General features: G+C 58.6%; 3 protein-coding genes across 5 annotated transcripts; 2 read left to right on the top strand and 1 right to left on the bottom strand.

Annotated features, from left to right (window-relative positions):
- Positions 1-282: 282 nt before the first annotated feature.
- On the bottom strand, positions 283-11,640 carry UBQLN4 (ubiquilin 4). Of its 2 annotated transcripts, XM_027742435.2 has the most exons (11): positions 11,468-11,640; positions 9,411-9,562; positions 7,228-7,433; positions 6,648-6,910; positions 5,307-5,465; positions 4,408-4,633; positions 3,895-4,034; positions 3,367-3,450; positions 2,642-2,757; positions 1,899-2,076; positions 283-1,489 (listed from the first exon to the last, which is right to left on the bottom strand). In XM_027742435.2, exons 1-11 carry the CDS (start codon positions 11,615-11,617, stop codon positions 1,337-1,339), a joined length of 1,827 nt encoding a protein of 608 aa, XP_027598236.1. In that variant the 5' UTR covers positions 11,618-11,640; the 3' UTR covers positions 283-1,336. The 2 variants fall into 2 exon arrangements, with proteins under 2 accessions (XP_027598236.1, XP_027598237.1); XM_027742436.2 differs by lacking the exon at positions 3,367-3,450.
- Positions 11,641-12,004: 364 nt separating this feature from the next.
- On the top strand, positions 12,005-14,275 carry LAMTOR2 (late endosomal/lysosomal adaptor, MAPK and MTOR activator 2). Its single transcript, XM_027742477.1, has 4 exons — positions 12,005-12,167; positions 13,405-13,567; positions 13,682-13,771; positions 14,059-14,275. Exons 1-4 carry the CDS (start codon positions 12,100-12,102, stop codon positions 14,113-14,115), a joined length of 378 nt encoding a protein of 125 aa, XP_027598278.1. The 5' UTR covers positions 12,005-12,099; the 3' UTR covers positions 14,116-14,275.
- Positions 14,276-14,739: 464 nt separating this feature from the next.
- Positions 14,740-24,114, top strand: RAB25 (RAB25, member RAS oncogene family). Of its 2 annotated transcripts, XM_027742481.2 has the most exons (8): positions 14,740-15,071; positions 16,051-16,246; positions 16,377-16,570; positions 16,732-16,812; positions 22,761-22,956; positions 23,032-23,225; positions 23,327-23,407; positions 23,654-24,114. In XM_027742481.2, exons 1-8 carry the CDS (start codon positions 15,032-15,034, stop codon positions 23,791-23,793), a joined length of 1,122 nt encoding a protein of 373 aa, XP_027598282.1. In that variant the 5' UTR covers positions 14,740-15,031; the 3' UTR covers positions 23,794-24,114. The 2 variants fall into 2 exon arrangements, with proteins under 2 accessions (XP_027598282.1, XP_027598284.1); XM_027742483.2 differs by lacking the exons at positions 22,761-22,956; positions 23,032-23,225; positions 23,327-23,407; positions 23,654-24,114 and adding an exon at positions 17,577-18,391.
- The last annotated feature ends 645 nt before the right edge of the window (positions 24,115-24,759 follow it).

Here is a 24,759-nt window from a genome sequence, read left to right on the forward strand (position 1 = left end):
ACTCCCAGCTCACAGCAGTTCCAAGGGTTGCTAATTGCCAATTCTAATTGAAAGGAAGCTTTCAAATAGGCACATTTAGAGCCAGAGTTTGGGAACCTTCAGCAGCATTCCTGAAGTTTCCTGCCACAGGGGAAGGCAGCAGAAGGGGCCAAGTGGGGAGGGAGCACGACACCCCCACTACCTGCTTGAGGTGAGCACAGGGCACAGAATGGATTAATCCTGGGGAACTGGGAATGCCCCAGCTGAGGCAAGGCAGGCAAGGACGAGACAGGGATGCAGGGAGACAGATGGTTGTGCGCATTTATTTTCCTTTGATAAAAATGGTGTATGCAAATTACACAGCCATGGAGGCTCCTGGGAAATACCACCCTGCTGGTCCTGGGGAGTCTCTTGGAGAGAGTCAGAACATTCAAACACATCAGAATGGAGGGGGGGGTGGAGGATGGATCTAAACTGGGAAGAACATGAACTTCAACATTTTCCAGTGAAGCGAAAAAGATCATTAACTTATTTTTCCATTTCCTTTTTAGTTTTTACACTTGGAGAAATGAGCCCACCGAGCACAGGAGTCAGCGGCCCCCGACACCTCTGCTCAGGAACCACACTGCTTGGGCAGAACACACCTTCCAAACACCTTCCTCTGCACAGCACCCTCAACTCAAGCTCAAGAACAGCACACCTGGTCCTTGCAGACCCCTGGACTCTGTTATACCACCCCAAGAGCATAAAGACCACACTTCAAATGCAGTTTTCGCACCCATTAACCCTTTACCAGGAGATCAGAGGCACCTGTGAGTGAGGGATACGGGCTCGTTTCATCCCAGGGAACATTAAGACAAATGACATCAGAAATTTCCAGGTAATTTCAATTTTTCTTTTGATCCATTCCCAACAAGATGCTGAGAGAAATAACCAATCCCCAAACTCGGCTCAATTTTTTAAATATTTGCCTGAAAGGAGGGCTAGGGAAGGGAATCATGTACAGTTAAAATCAAGCTACTCAAAACACAATCATTCAGGTAAGTAACTAGAAGTATCGCCTCTACCATCTAGAGAGAGAGAGAAGAGTGTCTGAGACAGGGCATATTTAGGAAAAAATACACATCTGAAGTCTCTGTGGCCACGATGAGAACTGGAATCCACATACAAGCCAGTTAAAGAGCATTTCAACATGAAATCTTAACTTAGTAGGAAGGTCAGGGGTTAAGCTGTATCTTTTTGTTTTAAATACATGGACAGCTGTCAGATATGAAAATGATGGCGGGCTTTCCGGAAAGATCCCCTGTGCATGTGTATGGATGCATGTGCTGACGTCTGTGGGGCAGCAGGACAGAGTTTAGGAAGGCTGGGAGCCCAGCAGTCTCTCGATAGCTGCGTTGATGTCCCCGCCGGTGGCAATGAGCGCCTGGAGATTGGCCTCACGGTTGATGAAGCCCATGGCATTCAGCTGCTCCAGCTGCTGTTGGAATCGCACTTCAGGGCTCTGCGCCTGTGAGGGAAAGGACGGAGAGAGAGCAGAGTCAGAGAGCAGAGACAGCATCCAACACGGGCAGGGCTGGCAGCCACGGCTGCACAGGGACCCTCAGCTCAGCCTCAGGCTTGTGTGGGGACAGTCCCCATGTCCCCCCAGGCTGTGGCACAGCAGCCACACCAGAGTCAGTCCTGGCTTGGTACCGACGGCAGCAGCAGTGTGAGGAGTAGGATCCCCAGCATTACAAGCTTAAATCTCTGCAAAGGGTTCCACACCCCAAAGAACCAGCCAGACCCCTACACCAAACCTGGCCTGAAGCACCACAGCCACAAGAGACTGTTGGGAACCACATCCCCCGAGCAGGGTGGGATGGGGAGCCCCCTGGAGACCTCCCTGCCTGTCCCAGGAGCCACTGGGCATTACGTACTTGAGAGTTTCCTCCGGCCAGCAGCTGGATCATCTGCTGCATGAGCTGCTGTTGGGGGTTACCACCCCCGGCTGGAGAGGCACTGGCCGGCGTCGAAGCAGAGGGAACGGGGTTCTCCGGGATTGTGCTTCCTCCTGTGGAGGACGGGGGCATTCGGGGCATGCCGAAGGAGCCGAGGCTGCAGAGGAAGGCAGGGCACGCTCAGGGGCACGCTGGCGCTCTGGGCAGCAGGGCAGCCAGCAGGCCAGCTATGGGGCAGCTCTGGAAACAGAACCGGCTGTGTCCGTGCCTCAGTCACACGTGGCGCTGTGAGTGAGCAGAGCCAACAGAGGCCTGCAGGGAACTGCTGAGATTGAGCATGACACACAGTGACAGCGAGCAGAGGGCCAGCAGCCCAGCCTGCCCCAGCACACCCACCCAGCCTTGTGACTGTCCATCTCTCTCCAGAGATACAGTTCTTGAGCTCAGTCCACACCGAATACAGCAAACAAAGGATGGGGGAGGGACCAAGTGCATTCCAAACCTTTTCTCCAAAAAGAAAGGGTCAAGGACTTCCCAGCGAAGCACAAGCAAGGAGCAAGTGCTAGTTAGCCAGGCTCAGAGAGGCCTGCAGGCACACACCCAACTGCCCCAGGACAGAGCACCCTAAGCAGATCTCCCCAGTGAACTGACAGCCAGTTCTGCCTGCTGGTCCCAGGCACAGCAGCTCCGCCTGCATGACCCCACTCCGGAGTGCTCCATACCTTGGCACTAGTCCAGGGGCCTCCGTCTGCAGCGTCTGGAGTCCCTGCTGGATCTGGAGCAGGGCCTGCATGGCACGAGGATTGGTGAGGATGGACAAGGAGTCTGGGTTCTGCATCTGGGGACCAAGGCAGAAAGACACCATGGTACCAACCAGCGAGAGCTCGGGCAGCCCCAGATCCAGCACTGCTGCACTCGAGCAGGCGCCGAGCTGCGCCTCTCGCCCGCGGCCAGCGCCGACCCCCGCATTTGGATCCTCCTCCGAGGCTCCAAGACCGCAGGGCTCATCTGCAGGGACACTCACAGAGCTCAGATCAGGTTTCCTAAATGAACTGGGTGAATCAGATTAGAACTGGGGGCACGTGCCTTTGGAATCTAATTTACCTGAGAACCAGCTGCTCTAGCACAACTAGCTGTGTTAATTTTTGTAAACTCAACACAGTGGGAGACTGTCCACATAGGGGTTCCAAGTAGCTTAATGAGCGTAATTTGGAGTCCACTTTTCAGTAATTTCGATGAGTTAATTCAGACTGCCTTGTCTAACCAAGCTCTTCCTCTCTGTCTCCCCTGTGCAACCTCTTTCCTTCCTCAGCCCAGCCCCCCAAGCCCACATGCTTCCTAGTGCACTTGACCAAGCAGCTGAGATCCTGCCTGTCCCACAGTGGGGGGGAAGAAGCTCTGGAGCCAGGGGCTGAGGGCAGCACAGGGCCAGCCAGAGGCCTTTTACCTGCTGCAAGAAGACAGGGAGCTGAAGGCGGAGCTGTTCTTGAAGCTGTGGATTCCCAGCAAAGAGGGGGACATTTACCATGATCTAGCAAGAGACAGCACACGTAGGTAGGGTCAGAGGGTTGCTGCCACTGACTGGCTGTTAAACCCTACACGACTAAGCCATGAAGAATAGATCATTCATGCCCCTGACTCCCTCCCTGGGCTTTCAACATGCTCCCCTGCTAAGAGGGACCAAACCAGGACAGCTCAGTTCCTGACAGCAGTGTTGAACAGGGGCCACTTGGCCATGGGAAAAGAGAAGGGCCATTCCCATGTCCCTCTGAAAGCCACCTCTTGTGTCAGGAGCTCTGCTAAGACACAGGGCTCAGAGCTGGGGCTGCCTTCAGGCTACCAAGAAATACAGCCAAACTGTGTGTATTCACTCTGCTCCGGTGTCTGCAGGAGGAACCAGTCTGACCCCGCAGCAGACTGGTCTCACTGTGCTCACAGCCTGCTTGGCAACAGCAGATGACTGCAATACTTTTACCTGTGCTGCAAAGTCCGGGTTCTGGGCAAGAGTTTGCATCATGCTCCGCATGTAAGGGGCAGAGATCATGTTCTGCATCAGCTGAGGGTTTTCAGAAATCTGCTGCAGGAGTCCTTGCATCTCTGGGCTGTTGAACATGCCTGCAAGGGGAAGGGAAGACAGAAAAAGATCCCTGATGAGCCTGAGTGCCGCTGCAATGTCCGAAATACAATGTCACTGGTAACGGCACTGCCTGTAGTCCATCCCCCAGCCAGCAGCAAACACCACTGTGGACACCATGGCAGTGCTCTGCTGGCCACTCTCCTGCTCTTGAGAGTGCAGGGACACCAGAGTTCCCAAAGGGACCCTCGGACAGGCACACCAGAACAATCCATTTGTGCTTGCCACTGGGCTAGAACCATTCCTCTGGAGAACAGCTCCGAACAGGGCTCTAATGCCAGAGAGACTGGCCCCCCGACGAAGCCTGGGTGACCTGTTCAGCCAGGAGCATCCTCCAGCTCCCCCCTCACGTACCAGCCCCGATGCTGGCAGCGTTCAGCCCAAAGGGATTGGATACAGTTGGGGTGCTCTGGGTGGTTGCTGAGCCCGTGCTCCCTTCGCTGCTGGGTGCTTGGCTCTGGGAAGCAGGGGGCGTGGGGCTCCAGGGGTTTGGCAACGGCTCTCTGTTCTCCGTCCGCAAAGGCTGAGAGCTCGAGCTGTCAGAATTCCCCGTCAAGGAAGAGAAAGGATTGTTGCCAAACTAGGGAGAAAGAAAAAAGAAACAGCCGGAATCAGTTAGTCCCAGCAGAGAAGGTCAGACCAACCCCAGCACTGAGCGAGCCAGGGAACAGCCGATCACATTCAGCCAAGTCCAGAATATGCTAAACATGTGCCATGATTTGCCTCCTGAGAAATCTGCAATCCACAACACACCTCGCTCGGAAAAAGACCAGGCTCAGGAGTGGCCACAGCCTCCAGATTTGGCTCCTAAATGCAAGGCTTCAAAACGCCTTTGTAAAACCAGCGCCCGGACATACCAGTAGGTAATGCTGGACTGGAGTATGTCTGCACAGCCCTCTGCAGCCAGACCTGCGCTCCCTCCTCCTGCGCTCCAAGCCAGCTGGATCTGAGCCAGCTCTGCTCCAAAGGCGTCAGGCTCCAGCTAATCCAGAGAGCAGAGGGCTGTGCTAACAAGGCAACGGGGGCCTGCCCATGGGCTATGGCTGGCATCAAGCCTGCTGGGGGACTGCAGGAGCCAGGGCAGGTCTCTGCTCTGACACCCCAACCCATGTAACAAGAGGCACTGCAGGCCAGTGCCTGCACTGGAGGGACACGAACAGCCACGCTCTAGAAAAGCTGCCCCACCAGCATGGGGGCCAGGGAATGATCCCCCTTCCCACACTACACCCCACTTAGAGGAAGGCAGCCAATACCTGCTCCCTGGCTGCGCTGAACATGGGCTCCTGGATGTCCGTGTACATTCGGCGCAGGGCGTTGTATCCTCCTGGAATGCTCTCGAGATTACTCAAAGCACGGTCCTGGTTCCGCATCATCTCCTGCATCATGGCAGGGTTACGAGCCAATTCCATCGTCTGGGAGAAGGAGGAAAAGATGGAAAGCTCAGGTCCATGTGTGCCACGGAGGACCAGGGTGGATCAAGAACCTGGTCAGCAGCCCAGCAGTTTTCTACTGATCCCCTAGCCAAGTCCTGAAAGAGTTAAATCTCAGCTCCCAGGAGAAAGAGGATAATTAAACCCGTTTCACAGGCAGAGAGCAGAGAGATCATTTATCCAAGCAAAGAGAGCCCAGGGATCCCAGCTCCTCCCAGCCTTGCTCAGCCTCTCTTCCTTCTCAGCCTCAGTTAGGCTGGATGAGACTGTTTTGTTTCTAAGCAGTATCAGGACATCCAAACATCTAACACCCATATGTTCCGACTCACACTGGATAGACTACATTCAACAGCTGGGAAGGCGGAAAAGGCTGAATCCTTCCACCTTCTCCAGACTTCTGATGGGTCTCTCCCGCACAAGGAATATTCAGGTCTCATTTGAAGATCTGCTTACGTACGGATTATTCACAATTTAGTCCTGCAGCTCTGGAATTTCATGAATGGCTGACACAGTTGAAAGCAGAATAACCGAGAAGCAGATGAAAACTAGGCCCATTCAGCACAACCCTTCTGACAAGCCTTCCCAGGAAACAGCAGAGTCCTATTAACACCCTCAACTTCTCACTCAACCCTTAAGCTTCCCTCTAGCCAGTCCTCTAGGGAACTGGTCCTCTCTGTTCTGGGAAAAATCAGAGCCCTCTGGGATCCCGGCCTACACTAGTGCTCCCCACTGATATAGGTAGTGAAACACTGACTATACAGCTCGGGGCTCTGTACTTTATCTGTCAAGAGAACTAGAGAGAAACAAAGAGCTTTTGCAGTAGCTTCACTTCTCCAGCACTGCTTTTACTCCCATTCCTGAATCAGAACACAGTAGTCTTGTAGGCAACATGCTAGGATACTCCCAGCATCCTTTTTTTCCCCAACACACCATGGATTCAATAGCTCTGAAAGGGAGACAAGATTTGCAAGGATGTGGGTTGTGTAATCAGTATTCACATAACTCAAGACCACCATCTGTTTGTTGGGAGCTCACAGCAGGAAGGAAGAGAGCTCCAAAAACCACTGTTCTGGCATTCCCACTCCCCCTCAGCAGAGCAGACACTAAAGCTGGTCCACAAAGACTCTCCTGAACGCTCTTTACTGAGGCCCTGGTGTGACTCACCTGTCTCATGAGCTCCGGGTTATTCAGCATGTGGCTTATCTCTGGATTTCGTTCCATGAGCTGCTGCATCTGGGGATTGGCCATGATCATCTGCCTCATGAGGTCAGGGTTAGACATCATGTTCTGCACCAAGGGATTCTCCATGATCTGGGAAAGCATCTCTGGGTTGGACATCAGCTGCCGCTGCATTTGCTGCTGGAGCTCCATGAAGTTGGCAGAGCCCATCCCAAGATTGCCCAGCCCAGTGATGCCACCGAAACCAGCTGGAGAGGGAACAACACACGGGGAGAGAGGCGTGAGTCAGTAACTGTCGGCAGCTGCAAAAAGAGGACAGGCACATCAGCTGAACTGCACCCCACAAACCCAGGGGTATCCCACGTTCCTATGGCAGCCAGCTCTGAGGGAAGACACCCCTACAACACACCTCACTAAGGGCTGTGGCATTACACTGAGCAGGGACACTGAGGTTTGCTACGGGAGTGACTCAGGCAAAGCCCACAGCGAGCAGAGACAACAACGGGGGTCAAGAACCCTGACTCCTAATCCCAGAAAATCCTTCCTTCTCACAGCCCCCACTTACAGAGGATGGATGTAGCACTGTTGGGGCCTCCATCTGCAGGACCTCCCATGGTCCCTGACCCGCTGCTCCGTCTGCTGCCACTCCCTGTGTCCGGACCGGCACTGCTGGATGTGGAGGGCTGAGATGGGGCAGCAGGAGAAGAGGGGGTTGCAGTGGGGGCAGAAGCAGCATTGGGGGCAGAAGCAGCAGATGTTGAATCTTGGACCCTGCAAAGGATCAGAGGGTGTTAAACTCCTGGGGCTAGGGAAGGGCGAGCAGAGTCCTTTGTGGGGTCACGGGACATGCAGCCCACGCTGACCAAGCTCCCAGCACACCGGTCACCCCCGCAGGAGCCAGCCCCAGCTCCTATCCCAACCCTGCCTGCACGCATCCCAGCTGTGCTCCCAGATGCCTCCCATCTGCTGGATTCTGCCTCCCATCCTGATGCATTGCAGCCCCTGTCATGTTGTCCTCGCCCATACAGAGCAGTTGGACAGGTCTTACCCTGAGTTGTATCCAGCTCTTCCTTGAATCCCACTGAACTATTTACCTCAGCCATATCCTTGAGCAATGAGTTTGCTCCAAACAGGAAAATCCTCCTGCTGCTCCCACAGAAACCACAGGAGGTTACAGCAGGGCTGGTACAAGGGGTAAACGAGACTCTGCACTTTTAAATATTCCTATCAGTGCTCCTGGGGCAAAAAGAAGTACCAGCATTACTCTACAGAGAGGGAGACTGAGGCACGAGGCAGTAGCACCTGTCCCACAAAGCTATGGGCAGTTTGGCTCCAAATTCCCAGCTCTGCCATTGGCTGTACCTTCATGCAAGACTCCTGCATCCAACACAAGTTGTCTGGAGCTTATTTTAACACACCCACGCAGCCACTGTGCCATAGGCCACTACGCAGTAGGTGCTGGACGTCAGCTTTGCTAAGTACACCAACCCAGTTCAGTACCTTGTCACCACAGTTCCTTCTCAGGAGTGTTCCAGGAATTTGAAACAGAACATTTAAAGATTCTCTGAAGCCTTTGCAGTCACAACAGTGAGTCCTGGACTAGTGCTGAAGAGCTTTCACATGAATTTAGACCAGAAAATTCACTTTACTTGCCTCAAATAATGCTATTATACCTCTGAAAATAAGAACAATTATTTCTCTACTTTTTCTTTTCCAAACCAAGAATTATTCTTTTTGTCTAACTCCCTTTCCTTTTTCACTCTTATTCTAGCACTTGTAAGATCAATCCCAAAGGTCCCTGTCCACTGTCCAGACTCACCCAACTGCTGCTGAAAACCAGCAGCCACTGAGAGAGGCAGAGAGTGGGGAAACAAAGTAAATAGGAAGCTGAACAAAAAAGGAAGAAGGAAGCTGGAGAAAGGGCACTTGGTTTCTATGAGCACAGGGAGAAACTGTAATGTATTTAGGACTATTGGCAGGAGAAAAATGAGCAGCTCAGGACAGCTCTGATTCACCCTTTGAAATGGTTCACCAGTACCACATTTGCTGTGGGGACAGTGGAAGAAGAGCATCAGGCTTTTCAGCTACCTGGAGAGGCAGAACCCAGGGAGAGGCTCCTGCAGGACCTGATAATACACATCCCTGTCTTTGTAAATAACAGGTGGGAAAAAAAAAAAAGGGCAAAATAACCATTTTGATTAATGCAGCTCTCCCAGAAGACGGCAGAACTGCACAGAGATGCCACCCTGGAGCTTCCCAGGAGCCCAGACACACCATGGCAGGAGCCCAAGGCAGAGGCAGCCCTGGAGACTCCCACACTGCTCTGTGCACGTGGTCACACAGCCTGAACCTCCACACACTCTCGAAGTGGAGCACCCACTGTGCTTAGAGCAGAGTACATGGTAGGAGATGACAGAAAAACTTGGGTGCTGGCTTCCACAGCAACACAAATTCATGAGAAAGTAATTTCTGTTATCAGCAACTTGGCTTTGTTAGAACCAGTATCAAGTTCCGATGGCTTCTTCCAAGATTAGTGAATTCTAAAGGCTCAAAATACATGAAGCCACACACACAAAACTCATGTTAAAGGACCGGCCCCACCAAGTACCTGCCACACACCCATGGAGCACACAGGTGGGTGACAAACCCCATTACAGGCAGGGAGAGCCTGGGAAAGCTCATCAGGAACCTCACCATCAGCTATTCCCAGCCCTCATTTGCCCTCGGCCCCCCAGACCAAACTCTTACTTCTGCGGAGTCTTAATGACCAAGTGCACAGTCAGCCCATCTTTGATCCCATGTTGATTCAACGTGTCTCCATCCTTCAGGATCTTCCCAGCAAAGATCAGAACCAGCTGATCCTGTTTGGCTTTAAACCGCCTGGAAATCTCTTCTTTGAACTGGAAAACAAACAGAGCATTTTTCAGGCAAAGGACCAAGACCAGAAATATAAAGCTCCAGGGACCAGATCCACTCTGGGAACAGCACAAGGGAGTGACAGGCCCTCGGAGCCCAGGTACCACTCAGGCACCAGTTGCTGAGCATGTTTGAGGTGTTTAAGGAAAACCAAAACAAAGCAAAGACAAGCTCTGCACTCACAAAACATGGAGTAAATCTTGGAAAGAACACAGCCATTCCCTCGGGAAGAGCTAAAGGCTTCCAAAGCCAGACCAAGTGTGTCTCAGGCCTAACCCAAACACACCATTTATTCTGAATGACTGAACTGGTTTTGTCTCTGCTTATTTGAGCTTTTTTCCTAAGGAAAGCCTAACTCTGATTCAATACAGGACAGAGCTCTATGGAAAAGGGAACAATCCTATATCAGCCAATGGAAATAAACTAGGTCTTCTCCAATGCCTATTTCTGCAACCGAATTCCCTGTGAGCGCGCCACGGAGCACGGGCATCTCTTCCTTACTGGGTGGTGTGCTGGGATTAACACCTGCCAACACCGCTGTCACTGCTGGCCCCACCAGGGCATTCCCAAACTGATTTGGAGGAAACAAAGCCTTGCACTTGAAAGCCACAAATTACAGGGAATTCAGAGGGGAAGGCCAGCACAGAGCGCAAAGCCCATGTCTGCCCCAGAGCTCACAATCTTCACGCCAGAACCCTAAAAACAAGGCTGGGGAGAGCACAGCCCAGGCCCAGAGATCACCCTGGCCCCACAGCTCTGTGCCTTCCCTGCACAGCTCCATGTCCCACCCTTGCACAGAGCCCTCACTCCACACTCCCTGTAGCCATGGGCTCCCTGGAGCCGGCAGAGGAAGGAGCAGGAGGGCCACATGTGCACAGCCCGTGCCCACACCGTGACCTGCTGCCCAGAGATTCCTGCCAGGTCCTTCACAGGCCGACCTCATGCCCTGTGCTCGACCGACCAAGCAATGACACCTTATCCCAGTGGGCACTGCCACTTCCACGGCACTGGGGCCAGCCCCGGAGCCAGCCCTTGCCAATCCCAGCCTTTGCCAATCCCAGCCCCCTCCTGCTCCCTAGCAGGAGAAGAACCCCCCCCCAGCCCCCCCTGGAAGGGCTGATGCTCCTTTTCTTCCTCCCCATCCAACCCTGTCCCCAAACACCTGCCCGGCTCCTCTCCCCTCGCCTCGGGGATCCGCCTCCAGGGGGGTCCAGACCCACCCCACGACTCCCACCTTTCCCCCCCTGCAGCTCCCCACGCACCCAGCCGGCTCTGCCCGCAATTCCAAAACCCTTCCCACCCCGCCCCGCTCAGGGAACTCCTCCCCTCCCACTCCCCCGCTGCCCAGCCCACGGGCCGAGCCCCCAGACCCCACCCCGTCCTTCACACCCCTCCCACAACCGCCACCCCCCCAAGAGCCGCGCTCCGAGCCCTCACACACCCCTCACACGCCCGCAACAAATGTGGTTTCGACATCCACGACCCCTCCCACGGGTGCCTCCCACCCCGGACCAACTGCCCCCGCCCGGGACTGTCCTCTCCTAAAGCCCGCCAGCACCTGCCCTCCCCCGGTCTCCCGGCTCCCTCCCAGCCTGGCTCCAACAAGGCCCAAAGGCCCGGGTTGCCCCCAGGACCCCCCCGCCGCCCCTCCAGCTCTGACCTGGTCCCCGAGAGCTCCACCGGACGCCCTGACACCCCCCCAGCCAAAGCTCCCCTTCCCCTGCTTCTCACGTCCCCCCGAAAGTCCTCCCCGTCACAAACCTCAGCTCGCTCTCCAAAAACCCCTCACCTCGCTCCCCGGCCCCGTGAACTCCCCCGCACCAGCCCCCCCCCCGCCCCTCACGCCCCCGCCAGGCCCCTCCGCCCCCTCCGGCCGCCCCCGCCCTCACCTCGCGCACGGAGGCGCCGTCCGCGATGGCGATCTCCTCCTTGTCCTTGGGGGTCTTCACGGTGACGCGGATGAGCGCCCCGCCGGGCCCCGCCTGGCCCTCCCCGCCGGGCCCAGGCCCGGGGCCGCCGCCGCCGCTCGGCTCCGCCATCTTCGCCGCCCGCCGCCAGCCCGGGCCGCCGCCACCACAGAGACCAGCGAGCGCCGCCCCGGCCCCCTCCCCGCGTCCCGCGACAGCGCCCCCCGGCGTCCCGGAGGGCCAGGGGGTGGGCGGCTCGGGGGGCAAAGAGGGGAGGAAAGGGGTGGGGGAGCAGAGCGGGCACGGGCAGAGCGGGCACGGGCAGAGCGGGCACGGGCAGAACGAGCAGGGACAGAGCGGGCAGGGGCAAAGCGGACAGGGGGTGCTGCCCGCAGGGGCCCCCCGGTGCCCCCAATGACCCCCTCGGTACGCGGCTCCATCCCCGATCCCCGCGGTGTCACCGCGGTCCCACGCCCGCGCCGTGTCCCCTCCGGCTGCCGAGGCCTTTCTGGGGGTCCGGACCCGGCCGGGAACTACAGTCCCCGGGATGCTCCGGGCGCGGCGCGACCCCGCGCCGGCCCCGCGTCGGCCCCGCCCGCGCAGCCGGGGCGGCCATGCTGCGGCCCAAGGCCCTGACGCAGGTGCTCAGCCAGGCCAACACCGGCGGCGTCCAGAGCACGCTGTGAGTGCGGGGGGCACTGCGGGAGCGGGGCGGCTTCCCCCGCCCGGGGGCTGCGGCGGGCGGTGCGAAGAGGGGATGCTGCCCCTGCCCGGGGGTGCTGCCTTCCCTTGTTCCTGCTCCTGCCCCGGGGGATGCACCCAGCCCCTGCCCTCGCCCTGCCCTGGGAATACTGCTTGGCCCTGCCCCTGGGGAAGCTGTCCCTGTCCCGAGGATGCTGCCTGCCCTTGTCCCTGCCCCTGCCCTTGCTTCTGCCCCTGCCCCTGCCCTTGCCCCTGCCCTGGGGATGTTCCCAGGCCCTGCCCAGGGATGCTGCTTACCCTTGCTCCTGCCCCAGCCCCAGCCCTGCCCTGCGAATGCTTCTTGCCCCTGCCCCAGGGGATGCTGTGCCTGCCCTTGCTGCTGCCCCATCCCCTGTCCCTGTCCCCCCCATGCCCCTGCCTTGGGGATGCTCACAGTCCCTGCCCAGGTATGTTGCCTGACCCTGTCCCTGCCCTTGCTCCTGCCCAGGGATACTACCTTCCCTTGCTCCTGCCCCAGCCTCTGCCCCAGCCCTGCCCTGGGAATGCTGCTTCCCCTGCCCAGAGATGCCTCCCCAGCCTGGGGATGCTGCCTGCCCTTGCTCCTTCTCCTGCCCCTGTTCCTGCCCCATCCCCAGTCCCTGCCCCCTGCTCCTGCCCTGGGGATGCTCCCAGGCCCTGCCCAGGGATGCTGCTTGCCCTTGCTCCTGCCCCCAGCCCCTGCTCCAGTCCCTTCCCAGGGATGCTCCCTGCTCCTGCTCCTGTCCCTGCCTGGGGTGCTGCCTGTCCCTGTCCCTGCCCCTGCCCGGGGATGCTCTCTGTCCTGGCCCTGGAGGGTGAGGGGCCCCACCAGGGGTATGCCCACACACCCTGCATGGTGCTGGGCTATGGGCAGTGCTGGGGCTGTGCGTGACACGGGTGTGCAGTGTTGTGATCCCTGTGCACTGTGCCAGGGCTGTGCGTGCACAGGGTTTGCCCACCAGGCTCGTGCCTGCTCTGCAGCAGGTCCCACTGCTTCAACAGACGCAGCCACTCAAACCCTGCTTGGGCCTGGGGCCACCCAAGAGCTTCCTGGCTTTGAAGCCCCCACACCCCCTGCCAAGTGGGGGTGTCCAGGGAGCAGCGCTTGGGACTGGGCAGGGCTTCACTCTGCCCCTGGCACTGCAGTGGGGTCTGATGCCCATTTAGAGGCACCAGTTCCCCCCCCATGTCGTTTCCAGGCTCCTGAACAATGAGGGGTCCTTGCTGGCCTACTCTGGCTACGGGGACACCGATGCCAGGGTCACCGCGGCCATCGCCAGCAACATCTGGGTGGCCTACGACAAGAATGGGCACCAGGCGTTCAATGAGGACAACCTCAAATTCATCCTCATGGACTGCATGGTATGTGGGGCTGGGGGCTGCCCTCCCCTCCCTGGGGTGCTGGGAGTCCCCCGGGACCCTGCCCGTGGTCCGGGCCAAGCTGGGATGTGACAGATGCTGTTTCTCCCTGGGCAGGAGGGGCGAGTGGCCATCACACGGGTGGCAAACCTGCTGCTCTGCATGTATGCCAAGGAAACAGTGGGATTTGGGATGCTGAAGGCCAAGGTAATGGTGGTGGGGAGGAAGTCTGGGGGGCTGCAGGGCTGAGTCCCTGCTGTGGTGTGGGAAGGAGCTGTTGAGGATGGGAATGGGAGGATTGGAGGAAGCTACCATGCCTGGGATGCCTCTTTCCTCCTTGCAGAGGCTCCTCTGTCGCCCATGCCCACCCAGGCACCACACCACACCTTTTTAAGGCTCTAAACTGAAGTATAAATTACAATAAGCACCTGGGCAGTGGGCACAAAGGTGGCAAAACCCCCGTGGGCACGGCTCACACTGCTCTCTGGTTGCAGGCGCAGGCGCTGGTGCAGTACCTGGAGGAGCCACTCACCCAGGTGGCCGCATCCTGAGCAGGGCAGCAGAGGGCTCTGAGGTGCTGCCAGGCTTTGACACCATCACTGGCGTGGGTGGAGGGTGAGCGGCCCCATGAGCATCCCAGAGCTCTGATGTGGCCTTAAAAATAAGGTGGGGGGAGCACAAAAGCTGGGGGTAATAAAAATGTGTCTGATGCTTGTGTCTGTTGTGAATAAAAGGGGGAGCTGGTAGGGTAAAGCATCCCGGTGGGATCCCCAGGCCAGGGGGGCCTGGGCGGTGTTTTGGGGCTCCTGTTGCTCTGCAATGAATAGAGACCCAAGAGAAAAACAGGGCTGGTGTCAAGGGGGATAGGTACAAGAAAGTCGAGCCCCCCGACAGCCCTGCCCAGCCGCTCGGGGTAGCGAGGGCAGCGGGGGCTCCTTCCTGTCCCAGTTTTCCCGACTTTCACACGATGGCAGCAGAGGCGAGGGAACGTTCAGAGTCGGCAGGAGCTGGGCTGGGGAGGGGGGGCTCTGTTTCTGTCACGACTGCCCTCGCACCCCTCACTGCCCATGTTGACCATCCTGTTCACGCTGCCCTCGCTGCCCCAGCCTGCCCCGCGCTCAGGCAGGATCAGGCCCCGGCTCCTCCTCCGGCCACCCCGTGACGGTCCCAGGGGTGACACTACCTGCCCAACCTGCGCTGCGACACCCGGTCCCACCCCTCGAGTCAAGGGCCGCGCTGCGCTGCCAACCCGGCCGGCCCCGCCGCCGCTGCCGCCACCCTGCGCGCCCCCTGGGCCCCCCTCGCTTTTCCCACCCGCTCCCCGACGGAGAGGAACCTTTGCCCGCTCCGTCTCCTCCCTCGGCGCCTCCGGGAGCTCGGCCCGCCCCGCCGTCTGCTCGAGGCTTGGCAGCGGGAAGGAGGAAACCCAGCGGTGGCCCCGCGAAGGCGGGCGGCAGCCGGGGCGACATGGGCAGCGCCGAGGAGGATTATAACTTTGTCTTTAAGGGTGAGTCCTGCGCTCGATGTGAGCCCCCTTCCCCTAAAGGGATTGAGCAGGAGGCCAGGGGCTACGGGGAGGGAACTGGGGTGGCTTCCCCCGGGGCTGCTGTGTCCTGAACCGGGACGTTGTTGACTGTGCAGCTGTGATGGGCACTGGAGCTGCAAAGGGTCAGGGAGTTGGGGAGCAGGCACTGGCCTTGGCCGTGTCCCCAGCTGACAGCAGCGAGGCCAGGGCTGACAAGCGATATCTGGATCCATGGAGTCATGGGGAGATCCACATACCCCAAGGCTTCAGGTGGGGTGCTGGGTGAATTGCTGGTGTGAGGTGTAGGGGCTGTGACAGCTGGGGTCGAGCATGTGAGACATAAAGGCAGTATGAGCCCATAACTCCCACGAGCAGCAGGCGTTGAAAAGTCATTCTGCTGTGGTGACCAGGGTGGTGGCACATGCAGAGGACATGGGGGTCAAACCTCGGCTGGAGAAACAGGGGCACAGCCTCACACCTTCTGGCCTGAGCTCCTCAGACACAGGGCCCTGGCATCCTGTGTCTCTGCTGGGTGCTACTGGCCAGACCCCCCAGGGGCTTAGAGCTCTCCTTTGGCAAGCAGAGACGGACAGGCTCTGGTGTGCCACCCATCCTGGGTGCCCACTGCAACAGGGTGACCCAGGGCTCACCAACATCCTCACCCTGCTCCTGCTGCCCAGAGCCTGGTAGCTGTGACTCTTATGAACAGCTCTGGGACTGTACCAGCAGATGGGGAGCATAGCTGGGCTGTGCCGAGGTGGCTCGGCCACACTCAAGGGGCTGAGAGCTCATGGCACAGGGACAGACCCCAGTTTGCTGAAGGAGCAAACACACCAGGTGTTAAGTCCACACACCTGCCCAGCTTCTGTGCCCGGTCTGGGGTCACTGGACAATGAGTGATGCCCATGCAGCCAATGCCAGTAGCGGGGCGGTCTAGTGGGATTTCTTCTTCCTCCCACAGTCGTCCTAATTGGGGAGTCCGGGGTGGGCAAAACCAACCTGCTCTCCCGCTTCACCCGCAACGAGTTCAACCATGACAGCCGCACCACCATCGGCGTGGAGTTCTCCACCCGCACAATCCTCGTGGGAGATGCTGTGGTGAAGGCTCAGATCTGGGACACTGCGGGGCTGGAGCGGTACCGCGCCATCACGTCAGCGTAAGGATGGGATGCCCGAAATCTGGGCTCCTCTGGGACCTGAGGGGTGATGCCCTCATACTTGAGCCCTATGGGTGAGGTGTTGAGGGGGATGTCCGGAGCGTGAGGTGATGGTGGGGTTCTGCCATAGGTATTACCGGGGGGCCGTGGGTGCCCTGGTCGTGTTTGACATCACCAAGCACCAGACGTATGATGTGGTGGACCGCTGGCTGAAGGAGCTCTATGACCATGCCGAGGCCAGCATTGTCGTCATGCTGGTGGGGAACAAGACCGACCTCGCACAGGCTCGGGAGGTGCCCATGGAGGAGGCAAAAATGTTTGCAGGTACAGGCTGGCACCCTGCTACAGGGGCTGGGGGCTTGGGAACCCCCCCAGCAACAGGGACCTGCACCAGTGCAGGCACCTGAACATCTCCAAAGGGGCTCTAGAATGGAGCCATGCCCTTTCTGGGGTCTGCATTGTCTCAGGGACTCCTCTACTTGCAGACAACAAAGGGCTGCTATTTGTGGAGACGTCAGCGCTGGACTCCACCAACGTTGAGCAGGCTTTCGAGACCATCCTGAAGGGTATGGGCACTGGTGCCGTGGTGCAGCAGGGTCCTGGGCCATTGCAGGGTTCATTCTCAGGGACGCAGTGCTGGGCAAAGGATGTGCAGAGCTTCTCTCCTCTGCCCTGCCCCACCTGAGCTCTTTGGGGCTGGTTTCGGTGTTGGCTTTCTGGCTGGTTTGGTTTCCAGCCTTTGGTGCTGGGCGTTTCTCTCCCCACACCCACAGCTTTGTTCTCATGGCCCTTGGGAATTCCTAAAGCCCCAGAGGCTCCTTCTCCCCCATAATCTCCAGTCCCCTTCCTGTTGTCTTGGCTCCTGACTCAACGTCTCCAGCACCCTGCTGAACTGGCCATGGGGACCTGGGGATAGGGATGGAGGGGGGTGATTCTTGGCTTATGCAGGAGCAGCTCTCCAGGAACGGCAGCCAGCAGCACCAGGGCAGCCAGATGTGCTGTGCCATGCCAAGCCATGCTGTGCTGTGCCATGCTGTGCCGGGCTCTGCCGAGCCAGCCTGGCCCGGTGAGCTGCCAGGCCCGGTGCAGGACGAAGCACTAATCCCAGGTTGGGCAAGAGGAAATTGCCTAAGCACAGGGTGTTCCCCTGGTGCCACAGGGATGCAACCTGGCAGAGCTGCTCCTTTGTCACCTCTCAACTCACCCCTCTGCTGCGTAGAGGGGAGGGAGAGCCATGGGCGAACAGCAGGGGCTGCAGGCTTGAGGCTGTCCCTGCTTCCCCAGGGGCCTGGGCTGACACACAGACCCCTCAGCACCTCTTCTTTTGCAGAGATCTTCCACAAAGTGCAGAAACAGAAGCAGAGGAGCAGCCAAAGCAACACGGTGTCACTTGCCAGCGAGAGCCCTGCAAGCACGGCCCCAGCACAGGCGGAGAGGCGCCCGTGCTGTGTGGCCCTCTGAACCAGCCGGGCACCCTGGGAAGCCCCCAGGGAACCCCACAGTCCCGGGACATGCCAATGGCATAGAGCTGGGTCTGCCTCTGGCTACCAGCACAGGCTGTGCTGCCTGTGGTGCCACCCTCGTCCTGGTGCAGTGGGGACCAGCAGCCTGGACAGGGGCCAAATTCTGCCATAAATGGTGAGAAGCACCTGTGCCGGGAGCTCTTCTCTCTCTGTTGTGTTTTTGCCGGGCCCTGATTAGTATCACCACCATCATGCACTGTCCCAGTCCCTCTGGACCTGCAGGACAGAGAACTGGAATACCTCTAAGGCACTGCTGGGGAAGGAGCCAGGAGGTTCTGGCCAGGGTTATGCCAGCAACAGGAGCCTCTCAGATTGCCTCTGGCCCTGGAGTTGCTCCTGTGCCACACGCTGGGGATGTGGCTGACCCACAGGTGTCCATCCTGCCAGGTACTGCTCTGGAGTTGAGCCAAGCCCTAAGGAGTGAGTGGCAGCACTCAGCCCTTGGCTCACTTCTGTCCCATCCCAAACATGGGCAAGTGTGACAGCAGGACCAAGTGAAGGTCCCTGCTGTCTGCATGGTGGGACAGGACTCGTTGCAGGGCCCTGGTGCCACAGGGCCAGGAACAACAGCTCTGTGTCCAGAGCAGGGGTGATGCAATCATTAAAGGACTTGTGAAATGCAGGTTTGCTGAGCTGGAATTCCTGCATGTTTGTGGTCGACTCCCTGGGTCCCCACCTTCATAATGTGCTGGACACAGCGGCCTCCAAAGCAGCACAGCTGGATGCCATGGCCCCCCTGCGCCCCCTCCCACACCAATGCCATGGTTCCTCTGTGCCCCCTCCCACCCCAAAGCTGTACTCCCCCTGCAGCCCCTCCCCAGGCAGCCTTTACCAGTCCACATCCCCCATTTGGACTTCATCGGTCCAAACGATGATGCAGCCTCCGCCAGTTATCCGAAACCCCTCGGAAATTCCTGCTGGATTCTCCATGTCTTCACTCACTTTCCCTTTGCACCATGCCAGCTGTGCCCTGCCCAGGTCCCTGTCCCAGCCATGGTTCTGCATGGAGTGTGTGGCCGTCACCGTCCCTATCAGTGGCAAACACAGGTGGTGGCCTGTACCTGCTGCTGTGCAGATCCCTGCCCCCCCTTACCTGGCCCAGGTGAGCACACCTGGGCTATGACGGGCAGCCCCAGCTGCCAATGGGTGTGGAGCAGGAAGGGCTGTGGCCACCAATGGGTGGCACGGGACAGCCCCTGCCAGGGCTGGATAAGGCCTGGAAATCCCGGTTAGCCCAGTGGGAGTGGGGCTGTGGTGCCGGGCGAGATGCGAGGCAAGGACGATGAGTACGATTATCTCTTCAAAGGTGGGTCTCCTGCCTGTGCTGTGCTGGCCATGCCTGTAGTGAGCTGTGCCAGTCTCAGCCTCCTGCTGGCAGGGCTGGCTCCATGCAGCACCCTTGGGATAGGGCTGGAAGCTTGTACTGGGATATAACACCCAGTTCCCAGTGCTGGGGACCAGCATGTAGGCTTGTTGTGACATTTCCCTCTGCTGAGCAGGGAGTGGGTACTGGTGGGACTGGGGTTGAAATGCTGCCGTGGTCTGAGGGTTTGCTTAGAGCTGGGCTGATGGTTTGTGGTCCCAGTGCTAATTACAACAGCTCGTTACTGCTGCGGGAGGAGGCTGGAGCCCTCGCCTGAGTGCAGTGTCCTGGGAGGGGTGGCCGTGGCTGCGTCAGGGTGCTGGTCCCTGGGGCGGTGGGCGAGGCAGGTCTATGGGGCTCTGTGGGGCTCTGTGGGTGCTATGCTTGCCCCTGAGCACCTGTGAGTGCTCTCCTCTGCCAGGTTGGCTGGGGGGAGCATGTCTGGGGGCTGAGTGAGAGACCCCAGGAGGGAAAGCTGTGCCAACCCCCAGCATTGGTGGAGGGGAAGGATCCTGAGATCTGGGGTTGTCCTTCCTGGTGCTGGTCCTGGTGGGACACCTCCAATGTGCACAGGAGGACAGGGACTGGCCCTTGGAGACACAGTGTTGGCATTCCTGGTTATGGGAGCCCAGCACCCCTGTGGAGCATCCCCATCCCTGTGTATGGCAGGCTTCCCTACCATCTGCTGTGGCTGGAGCAGGTGCTGGAGAAGCAAGGGGACATTTTGGGCCTGAGTGGGTGCTGGCAAAGCCAGGGGACATCTTAGAAACGCCACAACCTCCTGAGCCATAAAACCGGGGCGTGAGCTCACCGGCGGGCGGCTGTGAGTCAGCCTGCCCACACAGCCCTGCCCGAAAGGCCCCGAGTAATTCCAGCCACCGACACGATGTAATTCCAACCAGCGACATGCTGGTAGCCCCTGGCTCCTCACACACCTCCCCTGGCCTCTGCCCAGGAAAATCCTCCTCCCTGGAGTTATTCTGGGACCTGGTGAGGGGGAAACTCTGATGCTGGGTGGTGCCTTGAGCGAGGCACCCAGGCAGGAGCTCCTCTGACTGCTGTGCCCTGCACTTCCTGGCCGGTGCTGTGCCAGCAGAACAGCTCTGAGGGGGCTCCAGCACATGATCCTCCTGTGCCTATCCATTCCCTGTGTCCAGGGGCATGGAGCTGGGCTGGTGCTCCTGGGCTACAACAGCTCAACTCCTCCCATGAGAGAAGGAACATGATCACAGCTGGAAAGCAGCATAATTCCAGCTTTCACTGAGACAGGAGCATCAACTGTTGTGATGCTCATTCCGGCTGTGCTTGTGGGAAGGCCCTGATGCTGCTGGAGGGGCTCAGGGTGGATGAGGCACAGCTCTGGGCATGGCTGCTTCTGGGAGCCCTCCTTGGGGCCCTGTGTGGAGGTACAGGCTGTTTCCACCCCCTCCCCTGCAGTGGGACACGGTGTGCTGCGGATGTTTGCTGGTGCTCGCAGGATGCCTGTTTGAAGGTGATGAGGACAGAGTGTGTCAAATACTTTTGCTGCTCCAGCCCCTCGCGCCCTTCAGGCTCAGGGGGAAGAGGCTCAGCACATTTCCCCTGGAGGCTGCAGGGCCCTGCCCACCCACCCCTTCCCTGCATCCATGGTGTGGTCCAAAGCCCTCTGGAGCCTGCCATGGAGCACAGCACTGCCGGGATGGGGGTTGCAGCTCGGGAGTTGCAGTTGGGAGTTTAGCTGGGGAAGCAGCAACTTCCCTTTGGTTAAGGACTGAGCCCAGATCAAAGCTTCGATGCTCAGGAAGTGTTAACGAGCCTGGCTTATCACTGGCCTGCATTTTCCTGTCGGCTGGTCCCGAGTATTGCAGACTGTCACAGTCCTCCCAGACCTCCATGCAGTGAGCAGCAGCCGAGAAGCCAATGCTGTCCTGGGCACATCCCCCAGCATGGGCAGCAGGGCAAGGCAGGGATTCTGCCCCCCTGCAGAGCTGCCTCCAGCCTTGGGGCCCCAGCACAGGAAGGATGTGGAGCTGTTGGAGTGAGTTCAGACAAGCCCATGGAGCTGCTCCGAGCGCTGGAGCCCCTCTGCTCTGGAGACAGGCTGGGAGAGCTGGAGGTGTTCACCTGGAGAAGAGAAGGCTCCAGGGAGACCTTCGAGCCCCTTCCAGTGCCTAAAGGAGCATCAAGAGAGCTGGAGAAGGACTTGGGACAAGGGGCTGGAGTGACAGGACAAGGGAGAACGGCTTCCCACTGCCAGAGGGCAGGGTTAGATGGGATCTTGGGAAGAAATTCTTGGCTGTGAGGGCGGTGAGGCCCTGGCACAGGATGCCCAGAGAAGCTGTGGCTGCTCCATCCCTGGAAGTGTCCAAGGTCGGGTTGGATGGGACTTGAATCAATTTTCTCTAGGGGAAGATGTCCCTGCTCATGGCAGGGCACCCCCTAGATGGGCTTTAAAGTCCCATCCACCCAAACCATTCTGTGCTGCTGTGGAGGAGCTGCCCTTCCCTCTGTCACTGGCTGTCCTGACATGGTGATTGCCAGTGAGGCTCAGGTGCTTTCCAGCTGTCCTTGGTGACCCCAGGGACCTGCTCCATGTGCTGTTGGGCTTCCTGGAGCCAAGCTGTTTGCTGGCCGCCCTTCACTGAGGGTTTTGGCAAGGGAGTGGCTGCATTGTTGAATGTTCTGCACCCCAGTCCATGCAAGAGAACCGTGTCAATGAGCTGGAGCTGGTGGGCAGGGGTTATCCAGGACATGGAGCAACATCCTTGGAGGATGGTGTCTGCTGAGCCTTGGCTGAGTGTAGCTGTGCCTTGCTGTAACTCCTGCAGTATGTGGCATCCTGGTGATCCCTTGCTGCTGCTGCTGCTCTGATGTCCTCCCCATCATGGTCACTGGATGGTCATGACCTCAGCTGTTGTCTGACCATGGTGGGGAGAAGTGTCCGACAGGGTGGGCAAAGTGAAGTGTCTGAGTGCACCTGGGGAACGAACAGGCTTGGCAGTGAGGGAATTAAAAATAAATTAAAAAAAATAAAAATGAAAACCTGTTGAGTCATAAACTCAACAAACTTGACAGGGGAGGCATATGATAAAGCTCCCCAGAGCCTGTTGCACCAGGTTTTACCGGAACCAGCCAGATGTGGGACAAGCAGAAAATGCACTTAACCCACATCCAGGGACTTATCGGCTCATGGGCTGGACCAGCAACAGCGGAGGAGGAGGAGGAGGAGGAGGATGCTTCTTTTCAGACCTTGTCTTTAAGTCCTCCTGTGTGCCCTCAGGGTGGGAGGCCACAGAGGGTTGGAAGGAGGAGCCCCAGCTCTGCCTGGCTTCTGGCCTGGCTGTTCCTGCATGGGTCCCGGCCCTGGTTTTCTGCCCCTTTTGGGTACATTAGTGCATACGACACCTTCCTGTCTCCAGGGCTGGGACAGAAACCCCTGGCAACTTCCCATTGATGGCAGGAATTTTCTTGAGGGGTATTTATAGGCAGTAGTGATGCCACCAGGAGGAGTGGAGGAGGCTGATCCTGCTCTGCTTCGCCCCTCACCCAGCAGCTTCTCCTGGAGGAGATAGAGGTGGAGTCTGGGCTGTGGGATGGGTGGCTTTGCTGGTGTCTAGGAGAGCTGACACTGTGCTTGTGCTCCCCCCAGTTGTGCTCATTGGGGACTCTGGGGTGGGGAAGAGCAACCTGCTGTCACGCTTCACCCGCAATGAGTTCAACCTGGAAAGCAAGAGCACCATCGGGGTGGAATTTGCCACGAGGAGCATCCAGGTGGACAACAAGACGGTGAAGGCTCAGATCTGGGACACGGCCGGGCAGGAGCGGTACCGCGCCATCACCTCAGCGTGAGTTTCCTTGCTCCCCACCTGTGGCTCTCACCTGGGGCCCTGCTGTGACCCCGTCCCCTCGCTGTCCCCCAGGTACTACCGGGGGGCGGTGGGAGCTCTGCTTGTCTACGACATCGCCAAGTACCTGACGTATGAGAATGCCGAGCGCTGGCTGAAGGAGCTGCAGGACCACGCTGACGCCAACATTGTCATCATGCTGGTGGGCAACAAGAGTGACCTGCGGCACCTGCGGGCTGTGCCCACTGACGAGGCCAGGAGCTTTGCAGGTATCTTTCCCCCTCCCATCCCATCCCCTCCCATCCCATCCCCTCCCATCCCATCTGGCTGAAGCTCACAGAACCCATCTGAGCTCACCCTGTCCTTGCAGAGAAGAATGGGCTGTCCTTCCTCGAGACATCTGCTCTGGACTCCACCAATGTGGAGATGGCTTTCCACAACATCCTCTCAGGTAAGGGGCAACCAGGAAAGGGAGGGGGCAGGGACAGGGATGGCTTTGGACCTTGTGTCCTCTCAGGATCCTCCTGGGGACCCCATCTGTACCGGGTGGGATTTGGGGTGGAATCCTTCTCCCTGGATGGGGAGATGTTTGCATTTGTACCCCTGGAGCTGTGTGTTTGGAGAGGGGGCAGATCCCCCACTGACATATGTACTTAAAGAATTGTTTTTTCTCTTCCTTTCCTCTCTCTGTTGGCAGAGATCTACCGCATCGTGTCCCAGAGGCAGATCACTGGGCAGCCGGAGTCAGAGTTCGGCCCCAGCACCACCATTGAGCCCATCCGGGTGCTGCCCACGCAGCAGGAGGGCCGGCAGACCCCCTGCTGCCAGAACATCTGAGCCCCTGGACTGCCCCCACCATGACGGTCCGCCACCCAGCACATGGTGGCATCATGTGTCTCACCCTCTGCCTCTGCCCCCCACAACCCCCTGAGCCGGACAGGCTGGCAGCTGCTTTTGTCTGCAACCTCACGCTGCCCATGCACTGCTCTCCCTGTGTTTATGTAGGACCTACAAAAATAGGGGGGGAGGCAAAGCATCAGGGTGTCTCCCCTCTCTCCCCGTGATTGGGGACATGCCATTCCCTGTGTCCCTACTCCCTCTAGCCCTGCAGGCACAGTCACCGAGTGGCTGGGTGGCACTGAACAAGCCTGAACGTGATGAGTCCCTGTTTGGTGACGCCCTGGGTGCAGCCCTGCAGGGAGGGGGACACCGGGTGCACCTTTCTCCCGCCCAGTGAAAGGAGCAGCAACATGCCCAGTTGCACCCAGCCCTGCCCCTGTGACACCGAAGGCTGGGAGTGCCCCTGGGTGCTGCTGGGGACATTGGGGTGGGGTGTGGGGATGACACTGTTTTCATGCTGTGACCCCTTCGAGGCATGGCCCAAGCTGTGACTCTTTCATGAAAAGAGATGGGAGCAGGAACTGGGGGGCCATGGCTTCTGGGGAGGCCTGAGGAGGGGACAAGGGGGGGCCAGGGCTTTGGGGGCTGAGGGTGAGGGCATGGATAGGGTGCTGAGGGCAAGCACATGGTCCCTCCACACAGCTCCCCGTGTGGGGACCAGTGCCAGCACTGGGGACCCCTTAGCTCCGGTTCTCAGGAGCCCCTGGCACGGGTTGACCCTGCCCCACTCCAGTGTTTGGCCACTGGTGGCTGGTGCCCTCATGGCCCAGCCTGGGGACATGGTGCCATTAGATGGAGCATCTGCTGCACCTGCAGGGTGAGAGTGGCCCTGTCCCCTGCCTGGAGGGCAGCAGCCACCCCCCAGGGTGGGCACCTCCGAAGGTGCTGGGACAGACTGGGCTG

Source organism: Pipra filicauda, unplaced genomic scaffold (assembly GCF_003945595.2).
Source record: "Pipra filicauda isolate LSUMZ 115617 unplaced genomic scaffold, ASM394559v2 scaffold453_size531900_pilon, whole genome shotgun sequence".
Classification (NCBI taxonomy): Eukaryota; Metazoa; Chordata; class Aves; order Passeriformes; family Pipridae; genus Pipra; species Pipra filicauda.